We start from the raw sequence: 18,317 nt of genomic DNA, 5'->3' as shown, positions 1-18,317 counted from the left end.
ACAAAACAAAAGTAAAACTTATTCTATGGGTTTGTTACTAGGAGACAAACACAAACCAAAAGGAGTAAATTTTATTCACGTGACATAAAATCACCTGAAGAAACCAGTCGAAACGTAACATATATATATACGAATGATGATGTTTCATATAAGCGGATCATACAATGCAGTTTCTTGCTTCTGCATAATTAGACTAAAGGACAACAAGTTACCCCTAATGTGAAGGCTCGGCAGAGCTTAAACTGTTGCTGCTGTTGCTACTGGTAGGATCTTGTGAGCTTAACTTGCTGATTAGATGAGATATGTCTTGTTTCCACGACCATGATGGATCGTTCAGACCTCGTACTGAGTTTAGGCATACCAAAAGAGTCCCACCTTCATGTAGAAGTACCTATGATCAAAATCCCGCAGGTTAGGTCTCAGGTAAATGATGGAATACAAAGCTTGTAGTGGGTATTAATTTGCTTACCGTCAACCACAACGGAACAAACCCTAAAACTGAGGGGAGAGCGGCTAAGAATATCGATGTTAACGCAAGAGCTACGTTTTGCTTGACCTGCAACTTGATAAACACTTGATAAATTTGACAATCTTACATCTGATATTGGTTACGAACAAAGAATTTTTCCTTTTATCTACCAATGATGTTGTCTGGCGGGATTTCGCGACACAGAACGGAACACCGGTGATGTTGTCCCGAAGAAGTAAAATGTCGGCAACAGCAATCGCAGTGGCACTTGCACGTTGAGCAAGAACAATCCCGACGGTTGCAGCTGCTAGAGCTGGAGCATCATTAATCCCTTCTCCTACCATAATTAAACCTCCACCTAACAAAAATCATCAAACTCTAAATTCTCAGCTTATTGATAGATGTTTTTGATTGGTGACTATGGCAAGAGTAATAATTACCTGCTTCCCGAGCGAAATTCTTTATGTGATTTAGCTTATCCTCTGGCTTTAGGTTGCAGTAGACTTCGGTAATACCAACTGTGTTTGCAACTCTCCAAGCACTTGAATCATGATCCCCAGTTAACATCATTACTCGGAGTCTGGCCCAGCTTTTTAGTTCTGCTATAACTCCTGACACCCCTGGACGAGGCTGATCTTCGAGGTGAATCAATGTTACCTGGATAAATTTAGTTTCAAGGCTCATAAATTTCAGTGATACAGAGTCATATGTGGACAAATACATGGTCAGATTTTAAAATTAATGACTGATGTAGGAAAGTGTTTTTTGGACCACCAAACCTTTTTGTCGTAACATACCTTTTGATCAACAGAAAGAGCGGCATGAACAAAGTCTTTTCCATACAAAGAGGCGTTTACAGCATCCTTGATCTGTTTAGACTCATCTTCAGATTTGAAAAGCGAGGTAATGAACTCTATAGAACCAAGTGATGCTTGCTGTAATCTACTCTCTTCAGCTACTGACTATTACAAAGCCAAAAATGCAATGAGAGACGACATCAGATACTTAGAGAATAACAGCCAGAAATATACACACGTCACACATACTAAAAAACTAGTAAATAACTGTGTTGCACCTTAACACCGTTTACAGTAGCAGTAAGACCTCTGCCAGGAAAATATTCGAAGCTTTCAACAAAAACAGAAGGAAGGTCTTTACCTACACTGTGGTTTACCACAGCTCTGCAGTAAGATCAAATGTGTCAGAAACACCAGAAATAGCGTACTCATAAATCTCAAACTTATACCAGACCAAGCATCATTTAAACGAATGAGCCAGTCTAAAAAGCAGAGAGAGAGAGAGAGCTTCATAGTGTTAAAAGTTACTTTATGCCCCTTCTGTTCGTGGTGATCGAATAGAAATAAGAAAAGGCTCTAGATGTTAACATCAACATGCTACCCAAAATGAGTGTACCATCCAAAAATGTGATGTAGAACTTTGTAATGTGAATGATAGGAGGACATATGTAGAACTTGAATAGTTCTACAGTTTGAGATAAAATAAGTTGTATACTAGCAATTGATGTCTAACAAGCAATACCTTCCAATAGGATGCGTGGTTCCCTTTTCCATGGCAGCCGCTACTGCAAGAGCTTCTTTTTCACAAGTTGGAACACAGCAACTTGTTACACTTGAATTATTTCTTCCTTGATGCCCATAAATGGGTTCAATTGCTTTGCAAGTAAGGCCGCCAGTTGTTAAGGTCCCTGTTTTGTCAAAAGCAACAGTATGGCAAGACGCGAGAGCATCTAGAACCTGTGCACCTTTCAGCAATATTCCCTGTAAAACACACAGTAGGGTTTACACACTTACAATCAGATTTGGAAAAAAGGAACTAAATACTAATGATATCAAACACTCGGTTGAACTAAAAGGAATATAATAGTCTACACTGATGAGACGATGTTATTGCCTATGTACCATTAGGCACCATTTCAGTCCTAACTATTGTCAGATCACATAAGAATCTTTGGCTTCAACAGCTTAATCTGCTACAAGAGAGCATATACAAACCACTCAAAATTGCATTTCTGCAGTGCAAGAAAGCTATGATACACATTGTACTTTCAGTAACTAAGCAGTGGTCACAGTGGTCACATAGAGTACTTGAACAATACCTTTCTTGCACAGGAACTAATAGCAGTGGCGTAAGCCAATGGAGCTACGGCCAGAGCACATGGTGATGCGGCCACCATAAGTCCCAATGCTCTGTAAACAGATCCTCTGCACGCTGTATAATGAAAGTGATATATCTTATTAAATAACAAGGATAGTTTGTTACATCAACGAAGATTCAGTCTGTGATTCACCAAGTAATTGGTTATGTTAAAAAGGGTGAGCATGACCCTGACATCTACCTGGAGTGCTGAGAAAAGGCCACTTGAACAAAAATGGACCTAGGAAGGCTATAGCAAGTGACAAAACAACCACCACCTTGCTGTAATTCTCGCCAAATTCATCTAGCCATCTCTGAAGTTTGGGTTTATTAGAATGTGCTTCCTCGGTCAGCTGTACAATCTTGTTAAGCGTTGAATCATTCCATGCTTTCGTAGCCTAATTTAGAAATTTCATGGAATAAGATAAGCTTGAGGATTCTAAATAAGAGGCAAGCCAAAGCAATGAGCATATGATTAAAAATACCTTCACAATCATTCTGCCATCCAAATTTCTTGCACCACCAGGTACTCTATCTCCAGCTTTTGCCTCCAACGGCTTAACTTCCCCAGTCAAGTGCTCAATTGTTATGGTAGCACTACCTTGATAGACTTCGCAATCTACAGGCACGATCTACATAAGAAAAAAATTCCATTACTTAACAGCCGTGATTATAACACCAGTAAACATATCTATAGCAATGATATTAAGTTCACATATCTAAAATATTTCAAGTAATGAAAGCAAATAGAAAAGTTTCACAGACCTCACCAGTTCCAACCAAAATATAGGATCCAACTTCTACACTGTGCACAGGAACGCTCTTGTAGGACAAATCAGATATATTTGGAACATTGCCATTTTTCATTTCGATCAACAGTGCAGAATCCGGATTACTCTCCTTCAACTCTTTAACATCCACCATTGACCGACTTGTGAAGAACTCCTCGGCTGAAGAAAAACAACAAGACAAAGGCTCAAAATCTCTGGCGTTATGATAACATTAACAATGAAAAAAACCCCTAATCCAAAAAAATCAGAGTTTCTGACCAATGTGAGCAAGGTTAAACATGGCTAGAAGCAATCCTCCTTCCAAAGCATTCCCCATAAACACAGATGCAAAAGCCGCAAGTGCCATCAAGACATGGATGTTCACTTTTCCTCCTGCTATATCCATAAGTGCGTCGAGAGATGCTGAAACCTAACAAAACCATTAAACCAAATCGCTTAAATCGTCTAGGTAAACTAAAAGATCTAACAACGAGCTTCATAGTATAGAGAGAGGGAGGGTATAGAAAGAACCCTTACTCCAACAAGAGGGAAACCAACAATCATGAATGCGTTCTGAAGAGATTTAATGTAAGGTTTAGGAACAAGGTAAGGACACGCGGCGGCAGCTAGGAACATTACGGCGGAGGAGCAACAAAGGTGAAGATGCTCCCTGAGGAAATTGGCCAATCGAACCCATCCGATTGCTTTAGCGAATCCGAACAACGCCTTTTGAGGTTTGCTCTCCGCTTTCAATTCCACAGAACAGCATCCGTGTTGATGGTGATGATGATGGTGATGATTTTGCTCGTCGTCGTGATGATGATCGTGATGGTGGTCTTCGACAGCACGTAGACGAATCGACCGTGGTGGAAGAATAAGGGAGGCAGAGTTACGAAGAGGGAGAGGTTTTTGACGGAGAAGAGGAATTGAGAACGAGTTAACTCGAGCGAGTCGGAGAGTAGATAAACCGCGACGATAAGGAAATCTAGTAAGAGAAGGAGAACGAGTAAAAGAAGCAGGTTCCATAGTCGACGAATTTAAGCTCAAGCGTCTTTTTTCATGCCATCATTTGATTCTGATCTCGCCGGCTCCGTATTAGAGTCGTCTTTGGTGAAAAGGAAGGAAGAAGAATAACAGAGAAAGAAGCGAAACAATATATAAATTATTCCGATAATATTAGCCACATAAATAATCTCTCATCTCTTACTTTTTTTTTTTTTTTTTTTAATTTCATGTATTATTGAATATTACTAGTATTATACTAGGATTAAAAATTAAAAAAAAACACAAACCAAATTGTTCACTTGAACGGCCTATAAAGATGTTCATATTCGGCAACAGATCTCAGAAAAATGTTACAATTGTGTGTTCATCAGAAAAATGAAGGTATTTATAAAATTACAACATCTCCATACAGACATATTTTTTCTTTCTGCAGCTCTCAGTCGTCTTTTCCTTTGCCTTTACTATCTGCCAACTTATCAGAATCATATGCTGTTGGTAGCAAGAAGGTACTCTGATTCTTATGAACAAACCTAAAAAGTTTTTATGGAGCAATTCTAAATTACGCCGCCGTTGAAAAAAGAGAACTATCAAAAATGGTGGTGAAAAGGAAAGACTAGCTAGGCTTACTTAAGGAAGTCTGATAATGTTTGTTGCATACGACTCCATGTTTCTTCTTCCATGCTTACATATGAAAGAAGCTCCGGCAATTTCACTGCAATTTTTTTTTTTTTGGTTAAAAGCAAAACTAAAGATTCAGAAGAACATCGGATTTTACTGTCAGAAATGCAACTTCCTGAGATATTACCAAAGAGACGAAGCAAATGCTCGGCGCCATACACAGTTGAAGGTGAAATATCATCCACAATTCCTTCTTGGTATTGTCGTCGCTCTTTCTTATATAAGAGCATCACTGGTAAGGCCTTATCGAAATAACTCCTTATGCCTTTCAAAATTTCAGCGACTGAATCTGTTTTCCTACACCAAAACAAAAACACACGAATTTGCTACATTGCTTTCTGAAGGTTACTAATTAATATCTATCAAACTATGCGTACGACTAGAAGACTCACATTCCATCCTTCTTGGTTTTGAATTCAAGATACTTGGTCAATATCTCATCAACATTAGGTGAGCGCGGAAGTTTCACAACCTATATAATATTATTAAAAGACATGGTATCAAACATAAGTCTAGTCACTTTTTGTTTTAAACGTGCTTTCGACTACAACATACACACTTCTGTCTCTTAACTCTCAGGTATAGCAATTTCAATAACATTTATAATCGTGCCACAAATATTTGCATATATTAGATCTAATTGATGATACCTTATCCATCTGCACAATGTACTCCCAGTCGTCAGTGAGCTGCTTCTTAAGTGTTGCGGGCATTTGGATCTTCATTAACTTTTCTGACGATACGTTTTCCTTCTATAGAATACAAAATCATACAGAACCAACCTTATCAATTTTAGATGATCTGAAAATTACCCCTGTTTGTATATGTCTTCATGTGCATAACAACTCTTAACAAATACCTAATAAGTATGCAAAAGCTTTTATTGGTTTTATCAATATGAGGCATTTTAGCACAAAATCTAGAGAAAAGTACATATGCAATCTAGTACATCTATAAGCCTAACCTCATTGCCTGCCTCGTTCTTTCGCTTCTTTCCTCTTGCAGCTGCAACAGAAAATGTAATCATCTATACACCAGCTTAACTCCGATAATTTCAGTTGAAAGCAATCTAATTTTTCCCCCGCGATTAACAGATATCAAACCATTTCCTTGGAATTTGTTGGGGGGACCTTGAAATAAAAAGGGAGGAAAAAACTAATCTGTTGCTTACAATTGGTCTTGGTATCATCTTTATCAGCCTTTGTGTCTGCAACATAAGAAAAACATGATTGAAAAAAAAGTTCGTTTCATAGCATGGATGATCAAATAAGCATCATGGTTCATGAACCCTCAACAGGATTAATGTGGGCAAAATATCAACTCAGTTATCTACATACAATCCTCTGACTCTAAAATTATAACATCAATCACCCATCTGGAAAAGGACTCTTCTAGAACCATTAACAAATTCCCGCCATTATTATCACAACTTAAAAAGCATTATATACCATATGTTAAGACTCACCCGCAGAGCTTCTAGTTCTAGTCTGAGCCGAACGCCCAGACTTGCTACCCTTTTCTGTTCCTTGCTTTTTTTCCAGAGCTTTCTGTTTCACAAGATTCTCCTCGGTATGTTTCAACAATCTATCAGTGCTAACCCATTCATCCCAACTGTTGGCAAGACATTCGTGTCATGGGTTCCAATCTACTGATGTTGATACATAAACCACCAGAATAGACATGAACGCATAGAGATACTCACTTTTTGTTCCAACCCTGCAGACAAAGATCGCTACATCACTTATTACTGAAAACCAAAAGCTCTGAACAAACTAAAAATAACTAGCATCTAAAACATGCAGTAAACCAAACAAGATAGTGCTCAGAAGAAGGAGGCCTCACAAGATAATGAACGAAGTACTTCCACTCCTTTTTGCGAAGCTCCACTTTTTGAACCTGTAAAAAGAATGTTAATAATGATATCTCACGTCTACCCACACTGAAACCACTATCCATAAGACTCAATCTAGTGCCAGTGGGCATAATGATATGATTGAAATAATTAATCATGCAAATTAGCTTTGCCCTATTCCCCAAAATTTTCCTGAATTCAATGTTCCAACGAAATTAAATTGGCCTTTAAGAACATTCCAATTCCAAATCTTAAAGCGCAAACAATTAAATTCTGAGGATCTATTTAACTTCATAGAGAAATCAACCAAGCCGACCAAATCTAGCAGAGAGATATCCCAATTCCAATCCCGATAAATCCGAACAGTGAATTCCACTACCACGTATAAATACAAGAATTGCAAAATCAACGGGAACAAGTTAATCTCCAGGATTCAAATTATGCAAACACCCGAAGGTGCTCAATGAGAAAGAAAGATTAGGGAGAGTTTTGAAATTTGCCTTGGCTCCGTAGACGCGAGGACCATGGTAAGCGAGAACACGCTCGCCCTCCGAGAAGAGACTGCCGTCGTTAGTCGGTGAGGCGCCACCGCTCGCCGTATCTCCATCACAAGCCGTCGCTTCCTTCGACGAGCTTTCCATTGTCACCGAGAGCGAGAGGCAGAGATCTTCTCATCATCTCACAAAAGGTGTGTCATCTTTAATATGAATCTATACGACGCAAACTGCCGCCGGTTCGACGAGATTAAGGCTAATGTTATAATTTTAATACAATAAAGGCTAATCTTGTAATAAAATATATTTGCAATTGAACCCTTAAACTTTTACAATAGTTCCGTTAATCCTATTTTAACTTTTTATTTATATACTCGTCGTCCATTTAGAATGCATTGTCCTTTTTAATTTATGCTTTATTTGTTGGCTGAGCAGTTGAACTCGTTTCTCTGACTGACTTACTAGAAGTTTGTACATTGATGTTAATTAGTTACATTCAAATAATAATAAAAACTTTATTCAGTACATTGTGTACTTTTAAATAACTTTATTTAACTAACAAAACTATAATCGTAAATATAGATGAAAAAAATAACATGAGAAACGAATGCTTGATTTTTTCGCATTCTTCTCTTCCTATGTCTTTTTCGACTAATATAACTGAAACAAAGAAGAAAAAAAATGAAATAATGTGTTCAACCTAAAAGGTATGGGAGCTTGAACCGGTCCAGTTTGATCTAAAGATTGAAACATTAGTGGCCCGGACCGCTTGGGCTTGGACCAGAGTGCTTATCAAATCGAAACGTATCTTTCCGGTCCACGAACTTATGACCCTCGCCTGGGCTAGGACCTGAGTCTTTGATCGAACCAAGTGATAAGGCATCGAAGAAACCAGCCATGAACTTCTCCTCGGTCTTTGTTAGACCAAGCGGACAACAAGAACCAAACCGATTAACATGAAGACCAGAATTGAACTCACAACGGCTTTCTTCTTCATTATATTTGAGATATAGCAACTGAACTCTGGTGACCAAAAAAAAAAGCAACTGAACTCTCTGTCTATACAAAAATAATCTTTTTTTTTTTCTCTTTTACTCTTGAAGAGGTAATGAATTTTGTTATGGGTGTTATGTGGATTGGGTATATGATTATATATAGTAGTGTTCGAGGAGATGCAAAGTTTGAATTGTTATACTTGACTAAGTTTGAATTTCAAAAAGAATGTGATCATTAAAATTGCTTATGCTGCTTCCTGGGAAGATACCCAATTTGTCTCCTAAGCGTTCAATTTTGTGTGTATTTATTGAACAAAATAATAATGAAAGCCATCAATGAGGAAAGGATAAGTTACAAATAAAAGAATTTTAGTTTATCATCAATTTAACATTGTAGACCAAATACAAAGTTTGATTGTTTGGAGCAGACGGCAGCTAAAAAAATAAAAGTAGATTTTTAGTTGTAGACCAAAAATAATGTTTGAACTTCAAACTCGTCAAAGTCACACATATGATAGGTAGCCGGTTTTTAGTTTTTGGTTTTAGTAGATTTATCAACCGAATGAAGTTTGGTTCAATATATACTCGATTTTAATATTGTTTTTCTTTTTTTTTTTTTGCTTTTTTAAAAATGTACATATATATAGCTTTGGTTTCGTTTCAACTACATTTTTTTTTTTTTTTGAAAATAAATTTTAAACAAATAACTGAAATTTAAACAAAAATTGAATAGGGTTTTTCGGTTTTGTTAAACCAGCTGATTTGGAAACTAAGGAGTGACATAAGCTAGGTCTGACTTATAAACGGATCCCGTGTAGTAGTATTAGTTTAAAACTGTAAATGATGTTTTATACTAATATTGTTGATAGATACACCAACCTAAAATAATCAATGCTTCAAAAGTTCAAACACTTTGGTGTTTATATTTTTCTTGCACGACCAAAAATAGTTCTTCTCACGTGGTTATTATTTCAAAAACATTGAACAACCCAAATTTTACTACAAAATTCAACATCCAAAATTTGATCTTTGTTAGGTAAAGATTTATCTTATGAAAAGACAAAACCATTGGTCTTTCTGTCAACTCTTGCTGCTATATGGTGTTGAATTATGATCACTTTTCCCATCTTTACTACAAATTCAACCGTGCTGTGATGTGTTTTTTTTTCTTTCTTTCAAAAGAAAATGAATTAGTTTGGGAGTAGAATTATTAATGGTAGCCAACTATATACGTAAAAGGGATAAATTGTTTTCATCGAAACAAATTGGTTCCCTTTCAAAAAAAAAATGTTCCTTTATTTCCGCAGTTAAGAGTAAGACAAAGAAACCATATTGCAGAGCATCAGGAAACTCTTTCTCACATTAATATAAGGTGAAATCACTATCATTCAAATTATTATAAATTTTTAACCAATTATTTAATCAACTTACAAGCAAATTACTTAAAACCCGGTCCACTGTTTCATTTCTTGGAATAAGGTGAAAACAAAAAAAACATTTTTTTCGTAAATTAAAAATTAATAAATCTTTGTTTGGCCAAAATTATATAGTTTATTAATTAGTAGCCTAAGACCACACCAGAATATAATAAGAAAAAAAATGTAAACTATATATAGTTCGGACATGGTAGTCCATTAATATTGGAATCAAATTCTGCCTTAATAAATTCATTATCTAGATTCCAGTCTTTTCTATTCCATCCAAGTACATGAAATATATGTAATTCTTTAAACAATATCTTTGACAAACGAATTTCAAGTAGCATCTTGATTTACTTAAGTTCACACCCAAAAGCAATCTTCACTTAGTATCTTGATTTACTAAAATGAAATCCATTGAAATAGCAACTATAATAATAATATACATATGTATATAAGTACTGATCAATATATAGTAGCAAGTAGCAACACACGAATTTCTTATGTTGATGCATATTTATAAGAGATAATATGTATTTGGTTAGGCTAACTACATTATCACCATTCCAAACGTCTATATATGAATCCTACCGCCGCGACATACGGTGTAAATTGCATACTTGCATGCCTAAGAATATATTATGAGAAAATATTGGGATATTTACTGAAACTGTAGCGATGGTTAAATACAAATATAAGGGATTTCGATAATAACAGAGTTACAGTAATAAGAATATGTTAAATTGATAATATGTGTCTTGATGTAGCAATTAAATATAAACGATTTATGTATTTGTTGTTCATAATTAATCAATTGTATATAAAATTATCAAACTGTAAGAATTAGGGTGTAATAGTACAACTATAACATCTCAGGAGAACCAAACTGTGAATGAACAATGAAAGATCATAATTAGTATATCGAAAATATGTCATGTTTCACATGGTTCGTCCATAAAAATCCAATATTCATACTTGACCACTATAATACTCACATAATGACTACAAAAAGTTTTTTAAAAATATGGATTTTAGTTCTACAACTCGATTATATAAAGAAATAAAAAGAAACAAAAAAAATAAAATAGATTCGAAGATGCAAGATTGATAACGAAATAAAATTGAGGGTACATGTGGGGAAGTGACGTTTTAAAAACAAAAAGGGAAAAAGAGGGAGAAGATAGATGCTTATATTGTTATCATGACAACTATGAAGCAAAGTTAGAGTCCGTCCATGCAAGTATTTTGTGTGTGTACCACCCGAATTTGTCTGTCTATGTTAATCTCCCTTCTTTTTTTCTCAATCCCCACGAGCCACGATGACAATTATGTTTTGTTCGTTTTTTTATTTCTAGAGTTATCATCGAGTCATTTCTTATACTTTCCCTGATTTATGATTTTATTTATTTATTTATATATGATCTATGATTCACATTTTTAGTGTACTATGATTCAAACATTAGGTGAACGATAATCAATATTTAATTTTGGTGAAAACACATATTTTTTTTTAAAAAAAAAGATATGGTATAGAACTCATAAAAACAACTCATTATTAGTCTTTTTGTTTTTTGTTTTTTATTTTTTTAACAACTCATTAATCTTTTGTATTTTCGACGTTTTGGTAGGCAATTTTATCAATCAAACAAATTATGACCGTTAACTGGATCATGCATTAAAAATAAATCATTAATATTTGTCTTACAAAACGAAACAATTATAAAACTGAGTTTGGGGCTATACAAGGAAAACGTTCTGCACAGCAGAACAAGTCTCCAGGATTCGTATAGTCAAATATATTCCGATCAAATTATTCGCGAAAGTGTGTGATAAAATACGTACTTTCACCTCTCTCTTACCTCCTCCTACGTCACATCCACGCATTGGTGCCCTAGCTTCATCAGTACTCTTCCAATTTCTAAAGTTTAAAACCGAGTCGATGGATCCACGGCCGTAGATTTTAAATCAAGTAATTAACTTATAAAGCCATTGTAAAAACTGGATCCTTCGCTCGAATGTTATCGACAATATTAGTTCAATATAAAATTTTAAAATAATAAAATATGTAATATTCCAATAGTTGTGGCAGTAGTCTAGTACGTCCACTTAGTTCACTCTGCTATCGCTAAACTTGCATGGTGATCACTAGCCTTCCTGTCGGTATAAATGTTTTAAGATCATGAAACCATGTAACCCAAAATATTGCTATTGTATAGTTTTCTTGCCTAACTCCACTACAAATATATTATAAATATTCTGAAGCTACTTTGTTTTGTTTTGTTTACACCAAAAAAAAATATATATAATATTTTAATTACCAACGACAATTTGAATTGTCATTCGGGAGATCGATGATTCATTAGGATCGTGTGTGTCTTTAGCACTAATTAAACAAATACCATTAAAAAAAATTCTGGACAAGAAATCCCATAACTTGATATTCTACCCTAATTTCATATTCATATCTTAAGCAAAACAATAGAAACAATAATGAAAATTAGCTGGTCAGAAAAATCAATTTACACTTTTTGAAAGGTCCATTTCCAAGGAAGCTAGAGACCGTCCGTTTTAACTAATTCGCCTACACCATCCCCTTATATCGAGGGTCTAATACTACACCTTATTCCATTTTATATTCCCTAACAATTTTTTTTAAGTTTTTTTTTGTATTATTTTATTTAATGAAAACTCCTATCTTCCTTCCTCGCCATCCTTTTTCCATCTACCTTTGAATCTTTTGACACTTGTATATATGAAGCTTTACTTCCTCCTTTGTTACTCCTTTTCTATCAATCACCAAAACACATTCATTGTCCTAAACCCTAAACACCCAAGAACCGAACTACCACACCAAAAAAAAAAATGAGACCCTTTGGCTTGATCTTTACGGTCATGTTCTTGGTCTCGGCCTTTTCGGAATCAAGAACAGCCGATTGCAGAGTTCTCCTTGGCGGTTCGACGACTGAAGAAATCGTTCAATCTAAAAATCATGGGGTCGATTTGCGAAGTGAAGACTTATTAGGGGTCGTGATACATGGTTATAGGAAGTTAAGGTGGCTCTCTTCAGCTGGAGAGAGGATGCATACAATGGCTTCAGGACCGAGCAGGAGAGGTGCTGGTCACTAAAACACCAACACAGAACAATACATTATTCAATATTTATTTAGATCAGGTTATACGACTACATTTTCATTTGTTATAGATCATTATATTTATTCAGTCGTTAAATTGATCAATGTAAAGTTTAGAAGGGAAATATTCTTTGATCATCATACAATCGTCTGGTTTCCTTCTCATAAACACTCATGTATAGTATACGCGTCAATAAATTGATTTTTATTCCGGATCAAACTTAATTAAAGTAATTAATTTTGAGATCTGCGTCAAGCTATCAAGTATCAACACCATGTTTATTGGACATGAATCACTAATATGGATTCAGGAGCGTTATCAGCCATTCTGGTGCAACACAAATGATTATATATCTTATAAGGAACACACTGGCTGGTTGATGTCATCCAAACAAATAAAAAAGATTAAATTCAGGTGTTACTACTGCATATAGTTGGAATTGGAATAAAATTTGGTCACAAATTATATTTTGTGATTCGATTTTTGATGAGATGCAAACGTTTTTTTTTTGGAGTACCTTTTAATTCTGTTTTTCTTGTGTTGGTTCGAAGTGTTGGCCTTTGGGGAATTAAAAGGACAGTTTTAAAAATAATTTATTGTCCTTCCATAGGAGCCGGAAATGGAAACTGGAAAAGCTTCAAGCTTCATGTACACTACGTGTTCCCAGTGGGGCTCAATTTTGACAATTACCATATTGCCATCCAGCTTTCGAAGGATCGAATCCTAAAAAGTCCCGTTATTACAAAACTAGTAAGATACAATTGATCGAATCTATGACGATAATATAATAATATAAAAATTCATTTGATATATCAAAAAAGAAAGAAAAAAAAGCTATACACCAAGTGTATGCAAAACAAAAATCTTATATACCATGTACTGTGAAAATTAAACAAAAAGCCCACTAAAGGCCCACTTACATTGTCTTTAATTAGTTCGTTTGCATGTAAAAGCAGTGGACAGAGAGACGACGATGAAGCCAAGCCGGAGCGAAGAAGTATCCGACCCGGAACAGCAGATCAAGAACTCGAACCAGATCAGAGCTGATTTCGATTCCTTAGCCCCAAAACGACCCACTAAACCCACTCGTAGCGAACCTGGACTTCCTGGATCTTTCACTACTTCAGACGAAGCCACGGACCATCCTGAAGCTGACAAATTCCGATCTCTCCAGTCACAAACTCATGTTCGGTTATCACTAAAACTCACTCTTTTCTCTTCACATAAAAAAAACTATAACATTGTCCTTAAATTTTGAGTTTCTGGTACAGGGTAAAGTACTAGGTGAGGGAGATTCATCTGCAGTTCAAGATGAGTTCTTGGAAACAGAGTATTACACAAATCTCACCGCCACTGATAAGCAACATCACACGGTTCTCACTCTCTCTCTCTCTCTCAATCTCTTTTTAAAACGTTCCATCTGCAGAAGAAATCTAATTCTTTAAAGTTCTGTTTATGAGATTTAGACTGGAAGTGGGTTTATCAATGTGGTGAAGGAAGACGGTGGTGGAGAGACAACCGAGGCCGTAACCACCTCCGCAGTCGGAGACGGAGGAGAAAAAGCTGTTTACAGAAGCAATCCGGCGACGAACGAATGGATCCCTGCGGCGGCGGAGGAAGATCTCGTTTCTGAATCTTACTCTAAACCAAACCGGAGCGAGAGTTCTTGAATGGATCTTTTTCAAAAATGTGTTATCTACTTGTTCTCCAGCTGTTCTGTTTCTTGATATTATGATGAATCAAATCTTTAATTAATAGTAATATATATATATATATATATATATATCTGTTTGTATTCAATATTATGAAACTATGATTTTTATTTGTGATAAGAACAACAACTCTTTTAACTTTCAAAGTATATCTCATGATAAGAACACATTTATGTGGACTGTATTGCAGCAACGGTTGAGACATCAGATATTTTTCTTCTCCTACTACTCATTACTTTGTTTTCTTTCCATTGGTTAAAGATAAAATGTCAATAAATGGTTATCTCAATTCTCAACCAACAAATGCATATATAATTAGTTGACGTTACAATAACCACATGAGCCCCATGCATGCCTGTTGTTTGGCCAAAAAAAAAGTGTCCCCAGCCATTTTTTTCTGTAAAACAAATCAAAATTCCAAATCAGATGCATACAATGTATTTACTTAAAAATTGATTAAAATGCAATCTAGACACACTCTTATTTCATGGCTCCGATCCAAAGAACAACACTGAATTATCAAACCCAATAACAAACCCACAACCCGATTAGCCATCACTTTAGTTAGTACGAGAACATTCAATCCTTGACTCTTTTTCTTCTTTTCTCTAACTTTTGTGTAATTTGTTTTGTTTCCTCCGTATACGCCATGATGAAATAGTACAAAACACTGATGACTGATTTATTTCTTCACAACGTTCATATTTCTAGGAATCAACACGTGGGATGTAAAAAGACTTTATTTTACGTGTTTGAAGTTTGAACACAACATCTATTTATACCACTTTACTGACAACGACACGTGTCTTGCACATAGCTCGCAGCGGAGTAGCTTTAGGCATAGTGATGCCTTCGGCTTCAGTCATGTCCAAGAGTTCTTCACCAACTCTCTCCCACTCAAAACACTGAATCAAACTCCCAAGAGCAAGGGTTACTAACCGCTTCCCAAGCTCGGCTCCAGGACAAGCTCGTCGTCCCATCCCAAATGGGATTAGCTTTTGAGCCTCTCCTTCTTTCTCGAATCTCTCCGGCTTAAACCTTTCCGGCTCTTCCCATAAATCTGGATCTCTGTGCATAGCCCATGCGTTTGTTAATAACATCGTGCCGCGTGGCATATCATAGCCGGCCGCCACTTTACATTCATCCGATGAGAAATGAGGGAGTAGCAGCGGAACCGCAGGATATAAACGTAACGTTTCCGACACAGTGTTTTGCAGATAAGGAAGATTCACAATGTCTGATTCCTCGATTAACCGGTCCGAACCGATCTTATCATCGATCTCGGCTCTCACTTTCATGAGTATCTCAGGATGGTTCAACAAATTTGACATTGCCCATTCTAGTGTTGTTGATGACGTGTCTGTTCCTGCAACTACAAGAGCCTGTGCGTACATCTCTAATTAATCACTCAACACTCTCCAAATACATATGTAGAATAGTATTACTAGTTAATCTGAACTTACAAGTATGATTCCTTTGATGATGACATCAGTGTAATACTCAGGTTGGGTTTCTTGGAAAGAAAGCAAGTGATTGATCAAAGTTTGACCCTTTTCTTTCTCCGCACGTTTCTCATCAACCAATTTTTGCAGAAACTTATCGAGTCGATTCCCCAAACTTATGGTTCGTTGCTCAAACTTTGTGACCCAATTTATGATCGGAAGATAATCAGCCAAATTTCCAGCACTGGCGCCGGTCAAAATCTCCGATATAAGTTCCCTCACGAGCTTTGCTTCATCGTTGTTTTCTGTACCGCAACCATAATATCGCTTCCCTGCTACCATCATGATGATGTTGTTGAATACCAAGTTGGCTAATGATGATTTCAACTCTACTTCAACAAATCCCTGTGAAACTGACACTTATCAATATTGTAGTACATGCATTATTTTATTATTTCAATACGTAATACTCCCTTAATATCATCATAGATAATGTTTTAAGATCTTTACATGAATTAAGAATTCTTTTAATATTTAACTATAAATACATTCTTTATTTATAATAATATATTTTTATAATTATTAATCAATAATAATCCATCAAACTTTTAAATTATCGTTTACTGATTTTTGAAATTTACAATTATTTAACATTAATTGATTAAAGTATATAAAAAAACAATGTTTGTAATATAAAAAAAAAAATTATAAAAAATTATCTTTTATGATACAAAAGAAGTATACAGAAAAGTACCTATATATATCATCAGCAAATAACATTCAACCGCATATTTATTGTAATTTTATCGTCTTCATTTTACAATTACAGTTTCATATCCTTTACTGTTAACACTATTAATATGAATTAGTTTTTACTTCTTTTGGAAAAATAAATTATAAGTAATTACAGTTGAGATCTATGTAATTTACTTTTAAAACGGTATAGTTTCGTTCCATCTATATGTCGGCCCATAACGGATAATTAAATGTATGTATTGATATGTAGGATGATATAATAAATAAGAACGGTGGAAAACACATACAGCTACTCATATGGACAAATTCAACCGCATGAGTAGTACGTCAATAATTTGCTTTACTTACGCCAAGAAAATAAAATATGAATAGCGAATTTAATAAATAATAGAAACGTTACGTGTAAGGAGTCTCTAGAGAGAAGTGTAATGAGCCGTCGGATCTCGTCTTTACGGATAGACATAAACGTACTGATCCTATGAGAAGAAAATATCTTGACGGCGGCGACGCGGCGGAGATTCCTCCAGTGGTCGCCGTAAGGAGCTGCAATCATATTGGTGGAGTTGTACCCGACGTGTTTGGCCATGATAATATCAGGACGGTTCGCAAGAACGATGTCGTTTTTGGTGAAGCATTCTTCGGCGATAGAACGTGAAGAGATGACGTAAACGAGGCGGTTTCCGAGGCGGAGGTGGAAGATAGGAGCATTTCCAAGGGACTGGGAGATGGAGAGGAATGTTCGGTGGACAGGTTGCTTGAGGAGGTGGAGGTGGCCGATAACCGGTAGAGGATAAGCCGGAGAAGGAGGAAGATTAACGTTCCGGTTTGATTTTGTGAGCAAGAGTTTGATAGAGATAACGAGAAAGAGAAAGGAGAGAAGTAGGCTTTGGGTGATGTCCATTTTCTTGTTGATTGATTCTTTGTGTTTTTTCTTTGTCTGTATAGTTGTGTTGTCGTGTGTGGAAGAGGGACCATATGTTACTTTGTGGTCTTGAAAGCAAGAAAATTAAATACATTTCGTAAATGTTTGGATTGAGAATTTATGGAAAGAAAAGCCAATAATTGATTTTCAATGAGTCACGCATATACCATGTTTTAGAAAAGCCAATAATCAGAATTGGATTACCTAACATTTAATAAAAATAACAAAAATTAAATAGAAATTAATCAGGAACTAGTTTTAAAATTATTTTATTAAATTAATAATAAAATAAATATATATAATATTAATTAAATATATGTATAACTATATTTATATTAAAAGAAAACATCAAATAAAATATAAAACTATAGTATTATTTATAAAAATATGGTAAATATATAAAACATTATTTTAAAATAAAATTTATAATTTTCATTATAAGTTTTTTTTTTTGATAATTTTTTCATTATAAATTTGTATATTAGTTACTGTAAAACATCACAAACTCTTAATTTAAA

At 35.3% G+C, this 18,317-nt stretch overlaps 5 protein-coding genes and 1 pseudogene across 9 annotated transcripts; 2 read left to right on the top strand and 4 right to left on the bottom strand.

Moving 5' to 3' along the window:
* Window positions 1-53: 53 nt before the first annotated feature.
* LOC104716396 (putative cadmium/zinc-transporting ATPase HMA1, chloroplastic) lies at window positions 54-4,602 on the bottom strand. 4 transcript variants are annotated; one of them, XM_010433771.3, is made up of 13 exons: window positions 3,931-4,602; window positions 3,673-3,823; window positions 3,389-3,573; window positions 3,109-3,255; window positions 2,826-3,021; window positions 2,586-2,698; window positions 2,009-2,247; window positions 1,545-1,650; window positions 1,267-1,431; window positions 910-1,126; window positions 640-827; window positions 470-556; window positions 54-391 (listed from the first exon to the last, which is right to left on the bottom strand). In XM_010433771.3, the coding sequence occupies exons 1-13, from the start codon at window positions 4,417-4,419 to the stop codon at window positions 215-217; spliced, it is 2,460 nt and encodes an 819-aa protein (XP_010432073.2). In that variant the 5' UTR covers window positions 4,420-4,602; the 3' UTR covers window positions 54-214. The 4 variants fall into 4 exon arrangements, 2 of the variants coding, with proteins under 2 accessions (XP_010432073.2, XP_010432071.2); XM_010433769.3 differs by having other exon boundaries at window positions 470-562; window positions 3,931-4,565; XR_015568932.1 differs by lacking the exon at window positions 1,545-1,650 and having other exon boundaries at window positions 470-562; window positions 3,931-4,552.
* Window positions 4,603-4,689: 87 nt separating this feature from the next.
* LOC104716395 (protein MRG1) lies at window positions 4,690-7,745 on the bottom strand. Of its 2 annotated transcripts, XM_010433768.3 has the most exons (11): window positions 7,429-7,715; window positions 6,919-6,972; window positions 6,779-6,792; window positions 6,542-6,687; window positions 6,248-6,283; window positions 6,041-6,081; window positions 5,727-5,828; window positions 5,469-5,548; window positions 5,204-5,373; window positions 5,026-5,110; window positions 4,690-4,928 (listed from the first exon to the last, which is right to left on the bottom strand). In XM_010433768.3, the coding sequence occupies exons 1-11, from the start codon at window positions 7,567-7,569 to the stop codon at window positions 4,835-4,837; spliced, it is 963 nt and encodes a 320-aa protein (XP_010432070.1). In that variant the 5' UTR covers window positions 7,570-7,715; the 3' UTR covers window positions 4,690-4,834. The 2 variants fall into 2 exon arrangements, with proteins under 2 accessions (XP_010432070.1, XP_087326156.1); XM_087470030.1 differs by lacking the exon at window positions 6,779-6,792 and having other exon boundaries at window positions 7,429-7,745.
* A 259-nt stretch (window positions 7,746-8,004) lies between these two features.
* Window positions 8,005-8,522, bottom strand: LOC104729439 (PAMP-induced secreted peptide 2 pseudogene; annotated as a pseudogene).
* Window positions 8,523-12,519: 3,997 nt separating this feature from the next.
* On the top strand, window positions 12,520-13,186 carry LOC109126914 (uncharacterized). Its single transcript, XM_019230837.2, has one exon. It carries the CDS (start codon window positions 12,698-12,700, stop codon window positions 12,959-12,961), a length of 264 nt encoding a protein of 87 aa, XP_019086382.1. The 5' UTR covers window positions 12,520-12,697; the 3' UTR covers window positions 12,962-13,186.
* Window positions 13,187-13,719: 533 nt separating this feature from the next.
* Window positions 13,720-14,728, top strand: LOC104716392 (uncharacterized). The gene is made up of 3 exons (XM_010433767.2): window positions 13,720-14,153; window positions 14,239-14,340; window positions 14,434-14,728. Exons 1-3 carry the CDS (start codon window positions 13,941-13,943, stop codon window positions 14,635-14,637), a joined length of 519 nt encoding a protein of 172 aa, XP_010432069.1. The 5' UTR covers window positions 13,720-13,940; the 3' UTR covers window positions 14,638-14,728.
* A 609-nt stretch (window positions 14,729-15,337) lies between these two features.
* On the bottom strand, window positions 15,338-17,945 carry LOC104716391 (cytochrome P450 81D11). The gene is made up of 3 exons (XM_087470029.1): window positions 17,278-17,945; window positions 16,143-16,526; window positions 15,338-16,061 (listed from the first exon to the last, which is right to left on the bottom strand). The coding sequence occupies exons 1-3, from the start codon at window positions 17,776-17,778 to the stop codon at window positions 15,456-15,458; spliced, it is 1,491 nt and encodes a 496-aa protein (XP_087326155.1). The 5' UTR covers window positions 17,779-17,945; the 3' UTR covers window positions 15,338-15,455.
* Window positions 17,946-18,317: the final 372 nt, after the last annotated feature.

This window comes from Camelina sativa, chromosome 10 (genome assembly GCF_030686135.1).
Source record: "Camelina sativa cultivar CO46 ecotype springtype chromosome 10, ASM3068613v1".
Taxonomy (NCBI): Eukaryota; Viridiplantae; Streptophyta; class Magnoliopsida; order Brassicales; family Brassicaceae; genus Camelina; species Camelina sativa.
The sequence above is the reverse complement of the archived record's forward strand: the minus strand, read 5'-3'. Positions and strand labels throughout refer to the sequence as shown.

What these genes read in the sequence shown, in the direction of transcription:
- LOC104716392 (XM_010433767.2), top strand. Translation starts at nt 13,941, where the DNA reads ATGAAGCCAAGCCGGAGCGAAGAAGTATCCGACCCGGAACAGCAGATC. An exon ending in CTCTCCAGTCACAAACTCAT is followed by an intron (nt 14,154 to 14,238) that starts GTTCGGTTATCA and finishes TTTCTGGTACAG; the next exon opens with GGTAAAGTACTAGGTGAGGG. An exon ending in CTGATAAGCAACATCACACG is followed by an intron (nt 14,341 to 14,433) that starts GTTCTCACTCTC and finishes TATGAGATTTAG; the next exon opens with ACTGGAAGTGGGTTTATCAA.
- LOC109126914 (XM_019230837.2), top strand. Translation starts at nt 12,698, where the DNA reads ATGAGACCCTTTGGCTTGATCTTTACGGTCATGTTCTTGGTCTCGGCC.
- LOC104716391 (XM_087470029.1), bottom strand. Translation starts at nt 17,778, where the DNA reads ATGGACATCACCCAAAGCCTACTTCTCTCCTTTCTCTTTCTCGTTATC. An exon ending in TCTCTAGAGACTCCTTACAC is followed by an intron (nt 16,527 to 17,277) that starts GTAACGTTTCTA and finishes TCAGTTTCACAG; the next exon opens with GGATTTGTTGAAGTAGAGTT. An exon ending in TCATCAAAGGAATCATACTT is followed by an intron (nt 16,062 to 16,142) that starts GTAAGTTCAGAT and finishes ATGTACGCACAG; the next exon opens with GCTCTTGTAGTTGCAGGAAC.
- LOC104716396 (XM_010433769.3), bottom strand. Translation starts at nt 4,419, where the DNA reads ATGGAACCTGCTTCTTTTACTCGTTCTCCTTCTCTTACTAGATTTCCT. An exon ending in TTGGTTTCCCTCTTGTTGGA is followed by an intron (nt 3,824 to 3,930) that starts GTAAGGGTTCTT and finishes TGGTTTTGTTAG; the next exon opens with GTTTCAGCATCTCTCGACGC. An exon ending in TTGTTCCGTTGTGGTTGACG is followed by an intron (nt 392 to 469) that starts GTAAGCAAATTA and finishes TTTTGATCATAG; the next exon opens with GTACTTCTACATGAAGGTGG.
- LOC104716395 (XM_010433768.3), bottom strand. Translation starts at nt 7,569, where the DNA reads ATGGAAAGCTCGTCGAAGGAAGCGACGGCTTGTGATGGAGATACGGCG. An exon ending in TAGAACTAGAAGCTCTGCGG is followed by an intron (nt 6,284 to 6,541) that starts GTGAGTCTTAAC and finishes CTTATGTTGCAG; the next exon opens with ACACAAAGGCTGATAAAGAT. An exon ending in ACATTGTGCAGATGGATAAG is followed by an intron (nt 5,549 to 5,726) that starts GTATCATCAATT and finishes AATATTATATAG; the next exon opens with GTTGTGAAACTTCCGCGCTC.